Below are 20,306 nucleotides of genomic sequence, written 5' to 3' on the forward strand. Positions count from 1 at the left end.
CAAAGAATGTTTAAGTATTTACAATTCACCCACTAATAAATAGTCTTGGACCCACTTGGTTATTTCTCTCTCCTCATTGCAGACAGCAAAGCTCTCTCTTTGATCCACTTAGTCAATTTAGATTAAGCTCCAATGTACCAACTTTTCACAGTGCTTAACAGATAATGCTTCACTTTCTTTGATTTTTATTATAATCAAGGGAAATAATTAATAAGCTATCTTCTTTTCTCTAGATCATTGCATGATTGAAGGGGTTTATTTATATGTTTTTTTTTTTCGCAATCATCTTTTGCATATATCTAGAATGGATTTACGGTGTCCCTTTTGCTTTTTATATATATCTATTCTTATGCTATCTTTGCTGAACACATTGGCAGGCAAGGCATGCTTAGTTCTCTCCTTTTTTCAGTCTCTCTTTCCTATTCGGCTCTGTTTGAAATCTGACACAAGAAGAGTGTGAACACAGCCAAAACGCACGTATTTTGTTTTGCTCTCGAATCTTTCAACTCCTACCCTTTACTTGCCTCCTTGAATTCTGCTTGATTTATTTTGAGCCTCTTGAGCTTCTCTCTGTTCTGATTATAAGTTTCTACTGAACCTTTAGCCCAAATGGAGAAGAAAGGAAAGATGGGTTTGTTTTGTTTAGCTTTGTTCTCCTTATGGAGTTCTGTATCTGGTTTGCTTTCCCCTAAAGGTGTAAACTTTGAAGGTAAGTCAAGAAACTAAGGATGGTAACTTCATAATTATACAGAAGAGCGTTTGAATATACAAGAACTAATCCTTATCAAATCACAGTGCAAGCTCTAATGGGGATTAAAGCTTCTTTGGTGGATCCTCATGCTGCTCTTTATAACTGGGATGGTGATGCTGTGGATCCTTGTAGCTGGGCTATGGTCACTTGTTCTCCTGATCGTTTTGTCATTGCCCTGTAAGTCAAGCTTGAACATTCTAAATTAATTTTTTAATTTTTATGGTATTTTCTTCTTAAAAGGTTCACTCTTTCTTCTTCTCAGGGGAATTCCAAGCCAGAACATATCTGGGACTTTATCTCCAAGCATTGGAAACTTGACGAATCTACAGACTGTGTGAGTAATGTATAATCAGCTATGGTTGAAGAAAGCAAAATATAAAGTTTTAGTGTGAAATTTATCTCATTAGATATTTTTGCAGGCTCCTGCAAGATAACAATATATCAGGACCTATTCCTTCTGAGTTGGGGAGGCTCCAAAAGCTTGAAACTCTTGATCTTTCTGATAATTCTTTTTCAGGTCAACTTCCGGAAAGTTTTTCCCAAATGAAGAGTCTTCATTATCTGTAAGTTAATAAATGCAGTGGATATGTTTGTGTGTGGTATACAACCTTTATACTGTCTGCTTCCTGTGTCTGATAATTGAAAATTGAATTGCAATCAGGAGGCTCAATAACAACAGTCTCACTGGAGAAATTCCATCCTCTTTGGCTAACATGACTCAGCTTGCTTTTCTGTAAGTTTTTATTAAGTATAAACCTTATGTATACCCTTTTTCCCTTAAGCTCTAATATTTTGTCTGCTTCTGAAATGTGTTCAGGGATATCTCTTATAATAACTTGAGCGGACCTGTACCTACTATAAATGCGAAAACATTCAAGTAATCTCTACGTTTAAGGCCCCTCTTTCATCCCACCACCTCATTTACGGATTTACTGTGTGTGTGTGTGTGTTTTCTTTTTTAAATTTTCGTGATTGTTCTTTGCTTCCCTAACATGCTTATCTCTTTGAAACAGTATTGTAGGCAATCCCCAGATATGTGATACTGGAACTGAGCAAAACTGCTTTAGAATGTCTGTACTTTCTTCTTCCTTGAATAATTCTCAAGGTAATCATAGATTCTACTTCTTCTTCTTCTAAAGTTCTGCTTCTCATACACCATGATGCTTCTTCTAAAGTTCTGCTTCTTATTTCAAATCAAATGCCCGGCAAAGATTTTTTTTTTTCCGAGTGATTTTCAAGGTAATCATAGTTTCTGCTTCTCATACCGCATGATTGTTCTTCTAAAGTTCTGTTTCTTATTTCAAATCAAGTGTTACACAGATCTCTCTCTCTCTCTCTCTCTCTCTCTCTCTCTCTCTCTCTTTGTTTTTTTTTTTTGAAAACCTCTCTCGCTCTCTGTTTTTTTTTTTTGGAAAAACCTTCAAGTTCATAATGATGTTCACTTTTTAGCTCAATACTGTTTTCTTTTGCAAATTGAGACCATAAAGCGCTGTTGTGATCTATCAATTTTCAAATAAGTCTCCTGCTTTTTTATCTATCTCCTTTGTCTAAGAAATTATCTCCATAGTCTTAAGTTCCTGACGTAGTTCTTGAAATGATTCTCCAGATTTACAATCCTCAGGTAGAGCTAAGCACCACAAAGTTGCCTTGGCATTTGCTTCAAGCATGAGCTGCCTCTGCCTACTAATTGTTGGGTTTGGTTTCGTCCTATGGTGGAGACAAAGATATAACAAGCAAATTTTCTTTGATGTTAATGGTTAGTATATCACAACCTTGTAAAAACTACAATAAAACCAACTGGTAGCCATGTCATTTCAATTTGTTCCTCTTAACACTCTAATATGCCAACGTTTTCAGAACAACACTGCGAAGAAATATGCCTTGGAAACCTCAAGAAGTTCCCTTTCAGAGAGCTTCAGGTTGCTACAAATAACTTCAGCAGCAAGAACTTGATTGGCAAAGGTGGATTTGGGAATGTGTACAAAGGGTACCTCCCTGATGGTACAATTATAGCAGTGAAGAGGCTAAAAGATGGCAATGCCATTGGAGGTGAGATCCAATTCCAGACTGAAGTTGAGATGATTAGCTTAGCCGTGCACCGAAACCTCCTTCGCCTCTATGGATTTTGTATGACAGCAACTGAAAGACTCTTGGTTTATCCCTACATGTCCAATGGTAGTGTTGCTTCCCGTCTCAAAGGTAATTTCAACTTTGCACTACTAGTCATTGCTTGTACATCTACCAATTTCTGAGTTTTTGCTGTCACAAACATGAAACTTTTTATCATCCTGTTATTCATGAGCCTTACAATATAACTTATGGTTTACCAAGTATGAATATTGGCTTGCTTTTGTTGATGATACAGCCAAGCCTGTCTTGATTGGGGAACAAGAAAGAGGATAGCTTTAGGAGCTGCAAGGGGCTTGTTATATTTGCATGAGCAATGTGACCCCAAGATCGGGATGTGAAGGCTGCAAATATCTTGCTTGATGATGATTGTGCGGCTGGTGTGGTAGGGGATTTCGGGTTAGCAAAGCTTTGATCACCATGATTCTCATGTGACACGGCTGTGAGGGGCACAGTTGGGCACATAGCCCCAGAATATCTGTCAACAGGCCAGTCCTCTGAGAAAACAGATGTGTTGGCTTTGGAATCCTTCTTCTTGAATTAATCTCAGGCCAGAGAGCTCTTGAATTTGGAAAAGCAGTAAACCAGAAAGGAGCTATTCTTGACTGGGTGAGCCAAATAATCTTGAAACAAGGTTATGGCATGTCAAGGAATAAAGAATTCTGATCTCTTGACTTGTTAAATGCAGGTGAAGAAGATTCATCAGGAGAAGAAGCTTGACTTGTTAGTTGACAAGGACCTGAAAAGCAACTATGATAAAATTGAACTTGAAGAAATAGTTCAAGTAGCTCTTTTGTGCACTCAGTACCTTCCACGTCATAGACCAAAGATGTCTGAGTGGTTAGGATGCTTGAAGGAGATGGGCTTGCAGAGAAATGGGAAGCCTCACAGAGAGCAGAATCAACAAGAAGCAGAGGAAATGAACTCTCATCTTCAGAAAGATACTCTGATCTTACTGATGACTCTTCATTGCTTGCACAGGCTATGGAGCTTTCGGGACCAAGGTGATATGGTGTTCTATTGTTAGCAACTAGTTCAGCGGAAAGTGGGTTTGTTGTACATTAGCATCATTTTAGCACCCTCTGAAGAGTTATTTCAATTTCTGACTGTACAGACACCGACATATAGATGAGTCATGATCGCGTTATGTTCCTCTAAATTCCTCTAGAGCGAAGGTTTCTCTTTTCCCTGGTCATCCTTCTGGGTCATTCAATTTGTAGCACTAATGATCTTGGGATTGGTTTGTGTTTGTTTAATCTCTCTGCTCAACCTTTTGGCTTGTGTGTGGTAGTTAAATTGGATTTATATATACATGGGAGGAGTGTGATAAAATATCCCCTCTGTTTCAAAGATAAAATATTTTTAAATCGAATCTCATATACTAATAAATTTATTAAATATACTCTAATAATTTTATTTTTTTAAAATAAAAATATAAACTTTAAAAATATCCTTCATTTAGTAACCTAAATCTATACTTAATTAGTATTAAGTATTAAATAGAGATAGAAAAAAACTAATATTGAAATATGTTTATTTAATAAAATTTTAATCTTCTCAAAATATATTCTAATTTGGGATGGAGTAATATTAATTAGCCATTACCAAATATCCCCCTATCCAATTAATGTAAAAGTAAGGAATAAATTCACCAATTTTTCCTATAAAATGAATAATGACAAGTTTGGAAAAATAGTATGAATTTTTTTTTAGAAATAGTAAGGTTATTAACTATCTTGAACAATTTTTCCTAGTCCACATAATATATAAATAGGATCGAACTCGCGAGTGACCGTAACTTCCCATTACATGGAGCTTTTATGTCATTCGGTTACAAGGCTATATCTCCAGCATTTATTTATGATATTTTATTGCCATATGTTAATTAGTTTAAGTTTTTAAAACAATGTACCGTATATAATAAAGAATTAATATAAAAAACTTAAAAATTTATATGAAATATTCTCTTGGTTCTTTCTACTCTCTGACAACTATCCATTAATCAATATGATTAACAAATATCCAAAAAGTGTTAATCCCATATAAGAAAGAATAACTCTTTTAATGTGATTTTTTTCCTACTTAAATGGTTTGAATTAAACCCAAATCTTATTTAAGAAAAATATCAATTGTTTTTCACATTCATCACTCTTATTTTTTACAACCGTTTATATTTATACGTTGTACATGTTTAATCTAGATTTACAGGAATTTGAGATGTATGATGCTGACTGCATGAGGAATTGAACTCTCTGCTTCTGTATCCTAAAAAATTCGCACCAGGACAACAAATGAGCCGGGTCAACATGAATGATTCATGAAATTTGTTCAGATTAATTAAAACTCTACTCGTGCGTCATATCAAGTATATTGAATCTGCGAGATATGATACCTAAAAAATAAAGGGCCAAAAAAGTAGAAAAAAGTTATTTGAAGCTTGTTTTAAATATATCAATCATGATTCTTCCCCACTCTGAAGTGCTCTAATTAATTGGCATTGTGGAAATATCCTTAATATACCCAACCAATGAATCAAGTCTCTTACCTGCCAACGCATCTCACAGTGAGAGAACTCCACCTCTGTTGAGCTCTCCATTAAATCAACCTTATATTTCTGGCTTGACCTTGAAATTGGTAATTCTTGCAACACAAGAAACTAACGTCCAAATGAAAGACAGTTGAAAAGAAGGAGAACCATGGGATATGGAAGAAAAAGAATGCATTTAATAAGATTGTCCACAAATTTAATCACGGACAAAAATGATTTCTGCGGAAGCAGAAGCTCGTCGAAATTTCACCAACTCGATCAACATTTTGAACAGACTTTCCATAACATAATACACGGTGCGATGCTCATGGTTTCAAGCACAGGTGAATTGGCAAGCAAAAAATTTGATCAGTTCCATCTCGTGAGGTACACCACACATATCTGTTAACTTCACAACTTTAAGCTGTTTAAGTGCACAATCTGAAGGGCATTCCTTACCCCAAAAATCCAAATCCGGGGCATCGGTTGCAGTTGGTATGTTTGATGAACCCTACAAAACCAAATTGGGTAATCATGAACTGTAAAAAGTATGAAAGGCTAAGAGCCTGACATTATTACTATGTTAAAACAGAAAGATGCCTTTACATCAATGAAACATGGACAATAACGCAAGATGTCATATCAAAATGTCTGTCTCATGTTCAGGTTAGTGTAAATGCTTGTTAGAATCATATGTACAAGGACTTACTGAAATTTGAAGCTCTTTTAGATTGGGAGAGCTTGTAATAAGGCGAAGGACCACGAGTATCTCTTTCATATCCTCAAAACTTACTTGATATAATTCAATCGTCTCTAAATTGCGGAACGTTACTGGAAGCTGTCCTGGGTCATTGCCTATGCTCAAATACTTCAAGAATGTTGAAAAAGCAATAAGAAAGGCTTTTGGCCATGTCAACACTGAAATTCTCCTTTGTGGCTGAAACTCCAAGCAAATAACTTGAACTAACTTAACAAACAGATAGAAACAAAATGTTACCTTTGTAAAGTAAATATGCCCAGCAAGCCTCTCAAGATTAGGCACACCACCAAGAAACTTGGTAAAATTGCAACTTGAACTTTGCTCAAAATGCTCAGCAATGTCATCAGTCATATACATAGCAACAGATATATCTACCAGAAGCGGAGTGTTTTCAAGACATAGATCCCTAAATTCACCTTCAAGATACAGGGTGTCTGAGATTTGAGGCATGAATAGTAAGAGCTAAACTATCAAAGTATGACAGTGATAAACTCTCCAAAAGTGGGCAACTGGAAATAAGACTCTCAATTGCATCAGGAGATATCAGAACTTGATGCAGGATGAGAGTCTTCAAACACATGAATCCTTTGAAAGTAAGGGGAGGTTCCAACTCACAGCGGAAGAGCTCCAAGCGAGTCAATTTCTTACAATTGAAAAGACAAGATGGTATTCTAAACCATTCACCTTCACCTAATTCAAGAACCAGTTCCTTCAAACCATTCCTTGAAAGAAAAAGAATCCACTGATCTCTCTCCAAAAGTGGGCAACTGGAAATAAGACTCTCAATTGCATCGGGAGATATCAGAACTTGATGAAGGATGAGAGTCTTCAAACACATGAATCCCTTGAAAGTAAGGGGAGGTTCCAACTCGCAGCGGAAGAGCTCCAAGCGAGTCAATTCTTACAATGATGAAAAGGACAAGATGGTATTCTAAACCATTCCCTTCACCTAATTCAAGAACCAGTTCCTTCAAACCATTCCTTGAAAGAAAAAGAATCCACTGATCTATTTCTGGGCAGCTCTTGCAAGTATGATGATTTGTAATTTGAAACTCGTGAATTGGTCCTTGGTGAAAAATAGCAGCTGGTTGACGAACTTTATAAGGCTTTTCTCAACAATAGTTCGATCGTTACCGGAAGGAACACATTTTTCATCAATCACAATTTTAGTCACGGCATTCCATTTGTACCTCCATTTACTTGACAAACTGCTTGTTCTAACGGTGTCTCTTATCGGCAGTCGTATCAGAATACTCTCTATAATACTCTGAGGAAGATCACTTATCAAATCAGGACCCAAAATCGCCCATTTGTGAGCTTCAGCTAATACATAAGAAAAAAAAAAAAAACGCGAAAAGAAAGTCACAGCACTATATATAAGAGAAAACATAACTAAACTCCATTGTCTTCCCGCAAATTGTGTATCCCTTTATATCACTAACCCTCTCTTTTATATTGGTGGATCACAGATTAAAAAAGAAATCCAAATCCTCACTTAAAAAGAAAATAGAAGCTTGATTTTCTGAATCTATCATTTTATACTAAAGAGATATATTTCCTCTCATCGTCCAAAAGAAACAAATCAACAACAATGAGAATTCGAGTAAATTCTTCTTGAAATCGAGAGAGAGAGAGAGACGAGAGAGAGGAGAGAGAGAGAGTCACGACTCCTGAGAGAGAGAAGCAAAATAATCTCGGGTTTAATAGAAGCTCATAATTCAATTCCAATCGATTTGTGCATATAATCCATCGGGGAAAAAGAAAGGAACAAGAGAGCGCAAAAATAAAGAATCGTACCTAAGAATGAAGCTGTTGAGCACAATCTTGTGATCTTGTTCTACAGGAAAAATCAATAATCAGTTTTTCCTGTTGGAAGGGAAGATAAGGTTAAGGTTAAGGAAGGGGAATTCATTGGGTTCGGTGCCCAGATACAATCAGAGAAGAAATTGGGAAATGAAATAAAGAAAGAAAAAGGCTTTTACTTTTTCTCTGTCTCTTCCTGTTCTTTTGATCCTGTCTATCATAAGTCTGACCAGCGACTGGCGATTGTGGGTCACAAATACAATTTATATGAAATGCAGAGTGATAAGTATAAAGGGTCAAATATTTAAGGGCCAAACTAGAACCAAGAATGGGAAAACGTCTGTTCTGGAGATTTAGTGGCAAGAATTTTATGATTTAAAGATATTGATTTTTAAAAATTTTAGGAATGAAATCGTTTAATTTAAATGTTATTTCAAAGTTTGGTTTCATTCACGTTTTGATGATTTTTGTTGATATATTTACCAAAATATTCAAAAGAAATAAGAAGTTTTGATTTTTTTTTAAATTTTAAACAGAAACCTCCAAATGAAAATAAAAAAATTATTTTTGATTTTTTGAATTATAATTAATGATGATTGAGTCTTTTTAAAATTTTTAATGAGTCCGAATGAAGGAAGATTTAAAAGCAGTTCCTATTCAACTTATTTAGGATGATTTTCTTCTAGTTACAGATATGGTTATCTGTTTTATACTTTTATTATCGTCTTATTATTATTATCATTTTTTTTTTTTTGTGGTTTTAGTCTCTGGGTTGTATTTTCTGTGGTTGTGTTAGTTGTATGCTCTCATTTGCTCACTAGGTTGTTCACGTTATTGTCTTTTTTTTAATTCCAGTATGTTGGGCCTAGAGGAATAGCGTCACTACTTTCTTGGACTTTGGTGATGTAAACTTTTTACTCTGTTTTTAATAAAATTTGCTTCTTTCTTAAAAAAAATGATTAAGCCCTTTATGTTTTAAAAAAAATATTTTATGTAACATGAGAGTTTCCAAAATCTCGTCATAAATTCAAATTTAGCATCACACGGGAACAAAAAACCCTGTTTAGTATTGTTGAATTAAACATCGCATTTGGAGAAACACACAAGGACATGTCACTTGAAAAAGTGTCCTATTTTATTTTGAATTGGGCATTGGCAATGTCATAAACTAAAATTTAAAAGCAAGCCCATTGAATCAACAAAATTTCCAGTGAGCATAAGCACCCTCACCATCACCTCAAACTCTATCACTCATCTCTTCAGTTTACTATCAATGCTTCAACCTCACCTTTCTAACTAAGCAAAAGCTGTTGCCAGCAAACCAAGTATATTATATATACTCCCTCTAGTCCTTTTTAGAAGGCACTATATATGGAATATTTATTTAGTGTTGATTTATATTCTCCAAACTTGGTTCTTCGTTGAAGATTGGATTTGACAAGCGTAAAGTTAGAAACTTTATTTTCAGATAGAGTTGAAATGGGTTTTAAGCCTCTCATTAGTTCTAGTAAAAATGTTGAAAGTGACCTTTAAAAAAAAACCAGAGGGAGTATATCTCGGTAATAGTACTACAAGTATTAGCAACAGTACTAAGAACCCCGTCGAGGAATCTAAGTTCTAGTCACCAACCCCTTCACCAAGAATAACCCAACACAACCAAAAGTGATAGCAACAAGGGCACGAACTGAAGTGGGATCTAAAGCAGAAGCCATGCTTGTCCTGTTAGTTCTTGGTTGACGAGATTTGTCTCCCATGTTCCCATGGAGAAGGCTATCGAGATTGTCTATTTTCTGCAAGATCTGGCGCTGCCCTTTTGCAATACACAATATCTGACGACACACATTAACCCCATCAAATCAACATTAAAGATACGGCAATTAGAGACATGACACAGGAACATGGGTGTTGAGACAGACTCCCTCGTTTGGAGGTGCTTTTATAAGTGAGAACTAATGCAGCTTCAAAGTATACGCTTCAGTAAATTAAGTGCAATTTTTAAATATTATTATGTTGCTCAACAGAAGTTTGACATATGCTGACATGAAACTTACATTGAAGAGTCAATAATGTGAGATTGATTGTACAAACTACAAAAGATGCAAGTTCAATTTTACTGGAGAATCTCATAGCAAACATCTACAGAACTTTAAGCTCTGTCCAATTGGGAGAGGTTACAGGAATCTATCTTGTAACACCAGCACATTCTAAAAGCCGAGACTGATTACTTTTTTTGAAAAGAACAAATTCTACACAAGAAAAACCCAAGAACAACTGGAGGCCGTTTAAAAGAAACCAACTTGTAGTATCAGACTGACACAATGCTGTTCAGGAACAATCAGTTAGGCCCACTATTTTATATAGGGGCCAGAAACTTCTCAACGGTTGCTACAAATATGTTCATTTGCTAATTTATTGTTTTTTTATCATGGCAAGTCAAACATCACAAGCAATAGGATAACGCTACACAACCAACAGCCATAATTTGGTACACCTACATATGGGGAGAATGAGAATGAAGAACCAGTTATTGTGAAAAGAAGCATAGCTTGGTCCTCTATTATAAGCCACTCCCCTTTTCGCTTGCCTGAATTTATGCAGGCATCGCATTGATTCCCCCAAATCCGACACATCTTTTGTGTGGGCCATTATCGAGCTCTCTGTTTTTTTTAACCTATCCTAGAATCCTAGCATGAGATTTAGCATGACACAACTAAATTTACAAATGAATGAGAGAAATTTTTACTAGTTTCATTATGACAGAAACCATCTAACCTCTCCCTCACAAGGGAAAAAAAAAAAAGCATTCTCAAATAATTATCTTCAAGAGCCACAATATCATATATAATCAGCAAAAATACCTCATCTGTTAAAGGTGACTCCTTAGCCAATTGCAATGAAGATGAGGACTTCATAATAGATCCAGTTATAGAACCACTTCCCAAACTAGTGATGAAGTGAGAGGTGGGAGCAGAGCCATTGCAAGCTTCAGCTTGAAGTGCTGCGGTTTGTTGGCTTGGAGAATTTTGATTGATGCTTAACTTGGAATTAAACTCTTCAAGACGACTTGTAAACTCATCAATTCTATCATTGAGCGAAGAAATTTGTTCTGTAAGCTGCGTGAAGTTCCCATGCCATATATTATGAGAATGAAGCACAAAAAAATAGAATGAATAATTTGAAAACAGACAGACAACTGACAAGTGAAGATTCAAATCAGCTGCAACATGCTCAGAAGTAATTATTTTAAATGCATTTACCTCATTTGTTAGAGCTATGAAGGAATCTGGATTTCTTTCACCAAATGCTCGGTTGCTGACACCATATCGCAAATGCTTGAGCAGATTTTTGTCCCTCTGGCTTGTATATGACTGGGACATACCACTGTTGAAGATGCTCATTGGTCAATCAATTAGATAAGTGCAAAATACACTTGTGTTCAAGTAGTATAAGATAGACAACTTTCCATGAGAAAATTTAACAGAACTCACTGACAACTTACTTTTACTTGAAAATTTAATAGAACTTGATTTTTTATTGACCTCTAATATACATCTTTTCCTCCACAGTTCAATCAAGAAGCAGAACTCTTGAACTACAATGCAATGATAACACAACAGCTACGAAGTATAATGCAGTTGATGCATCACATGACTTCCATTTTCCATGATAACCATTACAAGAACTCTGAATTTAAGTTGCCAGTTACCAAACACGGTAATGAAAAAAACCTTAGATGTTTAAATTTATAGAGACATGTATAGGTACATACCCACTTATTAAATTGCAAGAACATGAACACATTCTTCAAGCCAATGTCATGATGTTTTGATCTCAGAAAACAAATAAAAAGTACAGAAATTTCCACCTCATATGCGTTTTTCTCACGGGAACCCTATCTGCAAAGGCTTTAGAAAGTGCTTCTTTTGGGCTAGACACCATATCCTCACCTAGGCCGAGCTTTGCTTTTAAATCATCTGGAAGGGCCTGTGGAATAGTTAAGACAGAGAGCATTGACAAAGGGACAAGATATTAGCAGATGAGAAATTGTCATACCATAACCTCATCTACAATCTTTTCCAGTTGAAATTGCTCAATGTACGTACGAGCAATATAGGAACCTTCCATGCTGAGATGTTGGGCTATGCATCTTACAGTCGATCGATCTTTTCCTTGCACCTGTTTATTATTTCATAACACATGGATCAAAGAGATTAATAGTTAACTATCAACCAAATAATCCAAGAACCATAAGGGGAAAAAAAATAGTACAAATGAATACTTTATTTATCAGATAGTACCTTCTTTATATGTCAAGCCATAGCATCAATGATAAGGAAAGGGAAAGAAGACAGGAAGAGAGAAGTACTTGAACTCTCAGATTTCTTGACTATCATTTCTACATTTCTTCATATTTAGTTCAAAAGTTGGAACCCAAACCACTTGTTCGATTTGAGAAATTTAATATGGAATTGTTTCATAAAACTAATTACCAACTAGCAACATATTCATTTACGTCTGAGAAAAATGCACAAAAATGCAAGGTTTTTTTGCCTCCCATAAGTTCCATCATCTAACAAGTACAATGCATTACATAAAAACCCCTAAAGAATCCACTGAAGGAATAAATCTGACAAACCATGGGAATTTCAACAAATATGAAATCCAGCAAGCCTTCAACAGTAATACAGTAGAAGCATATACTTGTTATAATGGTACCTGAACATATTGTCGATTAAGCTGCTCAAGCCAATCAAGTTTCACCGACACCTTATCATCAGAGAATACATGGCTGTTTCTTTTTAGAATGGTAGCTATTGTGTATCCCAGGGCCATCAGACCTCCAAGGAGCCGCACACTAACCTCAAAAGATATTCTTGGTGAAATGACAAATGGATTATCTGTCACCCATTCCTGAAAAGTTATTAAGTATCAATTAATTTTTTCTTATTTTCTTCAAATAGAAAAAGAATTGTCAATAAAAATGAAAGAATGAGATACAAACAGGAAGGAAGAAAACAGCAAAAAGAAACAACAAAGCTGACCAGCCACTCTGCATTATCAAGAGATAGTGTATTTCCTAACAAACCATGGGCTGAACACCAAAGGAAGCAACCATAAGGGTAAATAGATGCCCTTGAAGATGCAATCATTCCTCTCCAACTATATATGAAGAAGATCGCAGACAAAACATCTTGGCTTCCTACTCTCATTGAAATTTTGGAACATAGAAATTGCTTCAAGTTGTTTGGGTACTCTCAAAGCTTGCCAAGAACTTTAAACAGGTTACTCAAGAAGAAAGTTGCTGTGAAACAAAGCCACAGTATAATGGGTATGATTCTTGGATTTATTTCCCTTCCTTATAAAAACAATGAATCCTACTTGAATGCAGCCTAAGATGCAAGGACAAGACAATGACAATAATAATGCGGTCAGAAAAGTCCTTTTTTACGCATCCATGTTTCATAGTTCATATCTTGCAGACAAGTTCATAAGACTCCATTTTGACGCATCCATGTCAAGAAAAATTGACATCACATGATAATAACAACTGGATGTCCAGATTAAACAACTCTTTGGAATGTAAAATAAGAACAAGGAATTCAAATTGAAAATTCAAACTGCAAACAATGGACTGTATTTCCAATCCTATATAATTGACAGTAAATCTGATGTTCCATCTTAAATGAACAGCAAAATGTCTAGATTAAACAACTCTTTGGAATTTAAAAGGGCATGGAAACTGAACTTAAAAAAGCAAACCTCAAACATTAGACAGTATTTCCCCTCCTTATTCCGCATCCGTAAATAAGATTGGCAAGTTTCAGGATCTTCACCCGGTGGCAGAAGATATATGTCATAAATCTGCTCATTTGTTTCCACAAAAGCTTCAGATAAAACAGCTTTAATTTGATCAACTGTCACATTCCTTGCTGACTGCAATACGTATTACAACTGGTCACTATTTTATCATTATTAAAGCATTGGTGTCAGACATAAGCATCAGAACTCAAAAAACTTTCCCTTTTCTTTTAAATGAAAATCGGAATATAAAATAATGTGTATCCAGGCACTAACTTTTAATATGTAAGTAGGACTCTGGAACCCAGTAAATGGATTGAACTTGTTGATTATTTTGATATGTGCTGTCTGAAGATCTTGCTCTATAAAGAGCTTGTACATTGGATATACCTGCAAAGCTATGGATTTCAAAATTTCTGGAAACAGATATGCTTTTCAAATCTGGATAAAACGTAAATGTAAATAGAAAAAGTATAAACCGTCTCAGATATTTGATGAATAATTTCTCCAGGTTGTTGACCCGCACGTTGAATGTCACGTATAACTCGTTTGACTAGGTCAAAATGAACTCCACCAGTAACAGATATACGAAGGTCCAGTAGAGGTCGCAACCTATCACTCAAAGCATAGATACCCTCAATGATCACAATTCGGGAGCTTGGGACTTCAACTGTCCTGTTATCAAGGTATATGTAAGTGTTAAGCGAGTGTACATGCCAGTTACTCAAGTTCTGTCACAAGAGAAAACACGAGCTCAGGATTGCTTGGGACAATCAGATTGTTCTCCAAGAGCAACAATAATGAAGAATAATTGAATTATAATCCTTCAGGTGAAAAAAATTGTAGAGGGGGAGTAATTGTTATGCGTTGTTAGAAACAATAAGATAAGAAGTAAGTAGCTAGTTGCTTGTTGTTGTTAGTTAATTAGCAGCTGCCTTCAGGAGTGAGTGGCTTCTGTTATCTGTTATAAGTAAAACAGTGTGTAATTAAATCCCACTCGTACTCTAGTCTGGTATGAGTATGAGACAAAGGATTTAAGAAAGGTTTTGTTGAATCTCTCATGAAAATCTACTGGGTAATCTGTTTGCCTAGGGCCTTCATAACCGTTAAACTGAAGGTCTTCAGTCCAATTGAAGTAATGGAACATCTCAAATCAATTGAAACAATTGTGAATTTGTGAGTTAACTTTGATATGAACTTAATTTTTCATCACAACTGCTGGAGATCAGAACATACAACAGAAAGTAAAGACCGAATCAAACAAGAATGAGCATGGTACCCCATGGGTGCATATACATACAAACATCTCAGCAAAAAGCCAACTCGGAACAGAAAGAATACATTTTTCATTATATTTTGACTTTTTATTTTTCTAAAAAAATAGTGATCCCTGACTTGTATCTCAAAAAGTTTTTCCATTTCAAGGAAAAATATGTGAAAATGTGTTGATATACTAGATGACTGGGAATTTACCTGTATCCTAAACGTGAGCTGGACTTGAAATCATAGATTGGAACCTGGGCTGGCTTTCCTGCCTTTAAATCTTCTACATTCTGAAGTAATGTGTCATAGTCTGTCAGTCGTGGATCTGCCCAGAGAGATAATAGAAGTGGCAAAAACATGCAGAGATTATTGTCCTGACCTCAAATTGTTAGCGAACTTTTAAATATCAAAGTAAACACTAATGAAAGTAGGACCATAAAACACAAATATACAAATTCAAAAATCAGGTAAGATCCATACATCAAATGTACAATAATAGGAATAAATACCAGCTCATTTATCCTGATTATGATATCAAATTATTCTTTATAAATGATTCAACTTCCCAAGAAATCTGAGAAAACATCAAGACACACAATAACCTCAACTCATCCATGGAAGTTGAAAAAGTCATTTTCAAGTTCAGAAAAGAGCTTAAACAATCTGTACTTTGCTGTACTTATTACTTATATCAGCTAAAAAGACATTACATAAACCTAATGAAAAAAATTCTCATTTGTTCTAAATTAATTTGATGTCATCCACCATGAAATCTTTTGCGATAACAATTTTCTTATCACACCCACCCTTGACGTTCCAAGTATCCTGCATTCCTGCTAAATTACTAATCCTAGTAATATCTTCTCCTAAGTCATTTAAAATACTAATTCCAACATTTTAGAGGAGTTCAAGAACCAAGTACAGCATAGAATCTAAAATAGTGGCATAAGAAAAGGCTTCAAATCCCTTTCAAGTAAACACAAGGCCTGGGAAAAGAAACAGGAAACTCAATAAACAATGCAATGTAAGTAATATCAGTTTATGTGCCAAAAAGATGTAGCTAAATTCTGTTCCAATAACAATAAACGAATAATATAAAGAAAGCTATTTTTAAACCAAAGTTCATATAACTAATTTGTGGAAAATGTAAAATAGTATATATTGCCAAATTTGGCAAGGAGTTCCCAAGATAAAAAACCGAGGAATTCTTTGAAAAAAACTAATCATCTGAAGCAGTTTGTAAGTTACTTTAAAGAAATGAAAATTTTGCTTCTTATTTTAAAGTCATTTGGTTAATAAAGGAAAATGCAAGAATCAAACCTATGACTCAGATAATATAAAGGAAACATTTGATGTCTTTTTAGTGTCACAGCTAAAGATGATAAATACAACTATAATAAATAATAGTTTCAACATTCTCTTAGGTTGGGGTAGCCTAGTGGGTTTAATCTGTTAACAAATGTCAATTTTAAATTTAGCGCCTCATTATTCATTGCTGCAATAATATTTAAATTCATATGTTTGAACAGAACTTTCCCTGGAGAACATCTTTTTAATTTCCAAAAAGTTTAATCCTCTCGGCCTCCCCCCATTTTCTGATGCAAGGAGAATTCTTGATAGTTTGAAATCAGGGAGGAGCACAAAAATGTTGATTTTTTTAAATCTGACTGTGCAAATGGAAGCCCCCAAGGGCATAAACCAAAGAGTTCTAACCTTTTAGATGTGCATAGACAAGTAAAACAGCCAATGAAGATTTGATAGAAGAAAAGCAAAGAAAAAGAAAAGGCTCAGAAGGAGATTATAAAGACAACACCTATAAAGAGTTGAGCAAAAGGAGAGAAGGAGAAGGAAAGGACTCGACAAAAATGAAATCAATATAATATAATACTAGAAATTTCTCATGAAGCCATATATATATATATATATATATTTATTTTTGACAAAAGAATCTTAGCCCAGTCAGAATGATCTAATAAATGAATTAGCCTCATATGTCATGGCCATGTAAGCATGTGCATATTTCCCAGGCTTGCAATAAGCTACAAAACTTAACGTCCAACCACATCAATGCAAAAAAATAAAATCTCTGGTAGATTCACAGAAGGAAATGACCTGTTAATGAATAATCACATGACAACGATAGCGTTTATCTTAGAAGAAAAATTATTTCATCATTAGAGGAGAAGCACTATTAGTTCAATCATTCCATGCAACCTGCATCCAGATAATGGCACTATAGATGGTATGCTGAAAGCACCAAAAATGAAAAGATAAATGACTTAATTACCATCAAAATTTCCATCAACAACTCGACTTGAATCATTGTAATTATCCATCGAAATGACTGCAATGCTGGGCATGAAGTTGACTATTTTGTCAGTGAATACAGTCTTACCAGCCCCCGAAGGACCAGCCAACCCTACCAAAATTATTCCATCATTATTTTGAGACAACATTTGGCATGCACGGATCACAACAAAAAATCCCTTCTCAAATGATAGTTCATTGTGGATTGGAGATATCTCATAGCGATCAGAGTCTTTCCTTTTAACCAAGCAAACTTGATCTTTCAAGAGAGCAGGGCGCCCGTGATGTGAATCAGCAGCACCAGAAGCATATTGTGCCATTGAATGAACCCAGAATTCCTTCTAAGGATAAAGAAATCAACCACCAAAAAAAAAAAAAAACCAGTAAGCCTGTGAACTCAGATCTGTACTGGGAGGTCATGCATAGATATACAGGGTTAGGATTCTGCATTATCAGTTCCTAACCACACCAAAATGTTTTAAAACATATTCTTCACAGAATGAAGGTCCTCTCACTTTCAACCCCTGATGCCCGAAGAAAACGCTAGCCTAAGAATAATCTATTGAAAATAGAGAATCATATCAACAAAATTGCTGGTTGAAACATTACTTGAAATGTGAAAAATGAAAGAAAAAAATAAAGAACATAACTCCCATATGCTGATTTTTGAGAAATAGCTGAATTTCAAGCTATTACTTCTTGATAGCATTCGTAGGATCTCTGCAGTCCAACTCCAGTAATTAGACTACGGAATAAGAATGGAAAACAACAACAGGAGGAAAACAGCAAAGAAAAGGAGAAAGTTTAAATACTGCATACAGACAAAGTACAACCATGACCGGTGAGAAGTAAATAACTCCTTGATTGCGCAAGGATAAATGCACATCCGTAATGTACATAACAAACTAATTTCATAGACAAAAATCATATAGAAGTGTCATGACAAACTTATTTGACGAAAGAAGCAATCTCGAAATTAAAAGCATTACAAGCCATAAAGAAAAAACATCACCCAACGTACAATTAAATGACCCCATGCTGTATCAACTAGTACCGACATAATACCAAATAAGCAAGAACTATAAGTAGTGCCCATAGAAGAGCACGCAGACCCAAATCGGAAACTTTATGGTAAAACTGAAATCATTTTTGGAAGGAGCATAGAAATAGTGGACTCTAATAATTACAGAAACATGATTTTCTCCAAACTTACTGAGCAGCTAGCTTTTTGGATGCCACTAACTGTTCATCATTTAAAGCATCACTTATGACATCATATTGAATACCCACCCTAAAACAAAACAATCAGCATTTTCATCCAAAAAAGAAATTAATGGGCCAACTGCCGCAAAAGCATGGCAATGATCATCCCAACGACGTCATAAGAAAAACCACCAAAACCCAGATATGAAAATCAACAGCAGCCATGCTTAACAAAGGCAGAAAAAATAGGCCACTAGAAACTCTGTTCTAGGGGTCTGTCTGGGTCCAAAAAGAGTGATGGCCAAGCAAAACGAGGCAACATTAACGATTATATCTTCATAAGACAGGAAACGATTCAATCTTGAACAGAAACAATGATAACCCAGAAGTGAATGCGAATCAGAACTCATGCACTCCACACATTTGCAATGATCAAAACACTCACCGAGGCTGTCTGCCTGTCCCAAAGAGTGAGCTGAGCAAACAACAGGAAGAACCAGAAGTATGGGAATCCCTGCAAGGTCGGTTCTGCTCCGCAGCTTTATATTCAAATTATTTCTCACCGTAACACCCTCGCGACCTTGCCGCTAAACACACTCCCGAACAGCGAGTTAAGCTGTTACATTTGCGTGCATATATATATATATATATATATATATATATTGATTGCATTTGTTTATTAGAAGTCAATTCGCGGCGAAATTTTAGTATCACGGAGTTCACTCGTTGAAATGATTGGAATCTCGTTTAAGCAAGTGACTAGTAGTTGTTAAAATTACACCTAGAAAATCTTACTGCTCGGAAATTTTTGCCATTTGCATTTTTATCTCGACTGAGATAATTATATGAACATTATTTTTGTCCATATTTCTAATTTTTAAATAAAATATAAGGGACAAAATTTCCTGAGAAGTTTTGCTTGTAATATCATTAATGTATAATTCAATTTAATTTTTTTTGTACTTAATTGTCACTCTTCCAAAATATAATAATTTTTTAATTATTTGTTTGTGATATCATTAATCCATAATTCACTTTAAAATTCTATAATTATTTAGCAGATGATGGATGGTGACCGCTTTTTCCACTTTTCGCGCTAACCGTTTGATGCTGGCAGGCTGGCTTGGCTTGGACGTTAGCCTATTAATTGAGATAATGTTTTTAAGATATTATGATTTTATTTTAACGATTAAAAGTTTGAATTTTAAAGAATTTAAAAATATCGCATGAATGCTTTATGAGAATCTTTCAAGGACTAGGTCATCTATTTGATCATGACAACGAAGAAAATTTACGTAACAGCATTTTTATTTAACATTTATATATACTTTTTAGAACTTTATAGAATTAATTTTTGTCCACTTTATAAAGAGAATTGATTTGTATAGGCTAAGATAATTTTGAACAAATAAGTACCAATATAAGATAATTAATCCAACCTTGCTTTGAGGTCAGAAGAAGAAGAAGAAGAAAAGAAACCAAAAAAAAAAAAAGTTCAACCTTGCTAGAGAGTCAATTGTCAAATAAATGACGTCAGTTGAAAGTTGGAAATGGGAAGATTAGATAACTTGGTGACTTTTTAGCTCTAGAAATTTCATTATATGGGATCGTAATTATTAAGAATGACTTTATGATGCATTGTATGGATATATTGTGAATACTTTTAATATTTTTATTTAACATGATTACATGATTCAAACTCAAAACCTTAAAATATATTGATTTGATTCTTTTAACCCATAATCCAAGCACTCTTAATTCCTATA

At 34.9% G+C, this 20,306-nt stretch overlaps 3 protein-coding genes across 3 annotated transcripts; 1 reads left to right on the forward strand and 2 right to left on the reverse strand.

Annotated features, from left to right (window-relative positions):
• Positions 1-336: 336 nt before the first annotated feature.
• LOC129310553 (protein NSP-INTERACTING KINASE 2) lies at positions 337-4,149 on the forward strand. Its single transcript, XM_054952425.1, is given in 14 exon segments — positions 337-709; positions 796-928; positions 1,014-1,085; positions 1,171-1,314; positions 1,413-1,484; positions 1,569-1,628; positions 1,765-1,856; positions 2,358-2,507; positions 2,609-2,950; positions 3,122-3,205; positions 3,208-3,390; positions 3,393-3,487; positions 3,567-3,714; positions 3,717-4,149. Coding segments are annotated over 14 exon segments (1,845 nt in total). The 5' UTR covers positions 337-609; the 3' UTR covers positions 3,887-4,149.
• A 1,062-nt stretch (positions 4,150-5,211) lies between these two features.
• On the reverse strand, positions 5,212-7,568 carry LOC129310824 (F-box/FBD/LRR-repeat protein At1g13570-like). The gene is given in 9 exon segments (XM_054952739.1): positions 5,212-5,717; positions 5,720-5,768; positions 5,770-5,916; positions 6,115-6,273; positions 6,403-6,594; positions 6,596-6,855; positions 7,115-7,240; positions 7,243-7,488; positions 7,559-7,568. Coding segments are annotated over 9 exon segments (1,284 nt in total). The 3' UTR covers positions 5,212-5,622.
• Positions 7,569-9,079: 1,511 nt separating this feature from the next.
• Positions 9,080-19,174, reverse strand: LOC129310454 (inorganic pyrophosphatase TTM2-like). Its single transcript, XM_054952299.1, has 12 exons — positions 18,986-19,174; positions 17,318-17,678; positions 15,241-15,355; positions 14,247-14,442; positions 14,044-14,157; positions 13,729-13,902; positions 12,685-12,879; positions 12,022-12,144; positions 11,834-11,952; positions 11,226-11,349; positions 10,827-11,081; positions 9,080-9,797 (listed from the first exon to the last, which is right to left on the reverse strand). The coding sequence occupies exons 2-12, from the start codon at positions 17,655-17,657 to the stop codon at positions 9,579-9,581; spliced, it is 1,974 nt and encodes a 657-aa protein (XP_054808274.1). The 5' UTR covers positions 17,658-17,678; positions 18,986-19,174; the 3' UTR covers positions 9,080-9,578.
• Between the last annotated feature and the right edge of the window lie 1,132 nt (positions 19,175-20,306).

The sequence above is a fragment of the Prosopis cineraria genome, unplaced genomic scaffold (genome assembly GCF_029017545.1).
Source record: "Prosopis cineraria cultivar Desert tree isolate PC_DT_omini unplaced genomic scaffold, ASM2901754v1 PC5, whole genome shotgun sequence".
Taxonomy (NCBI): Eukaryota; Viridiplantae; Streptophyta; class Magnoliopsida; order Fabales; family Fabaceae; genus Prosopis; species Prosopis cineraria.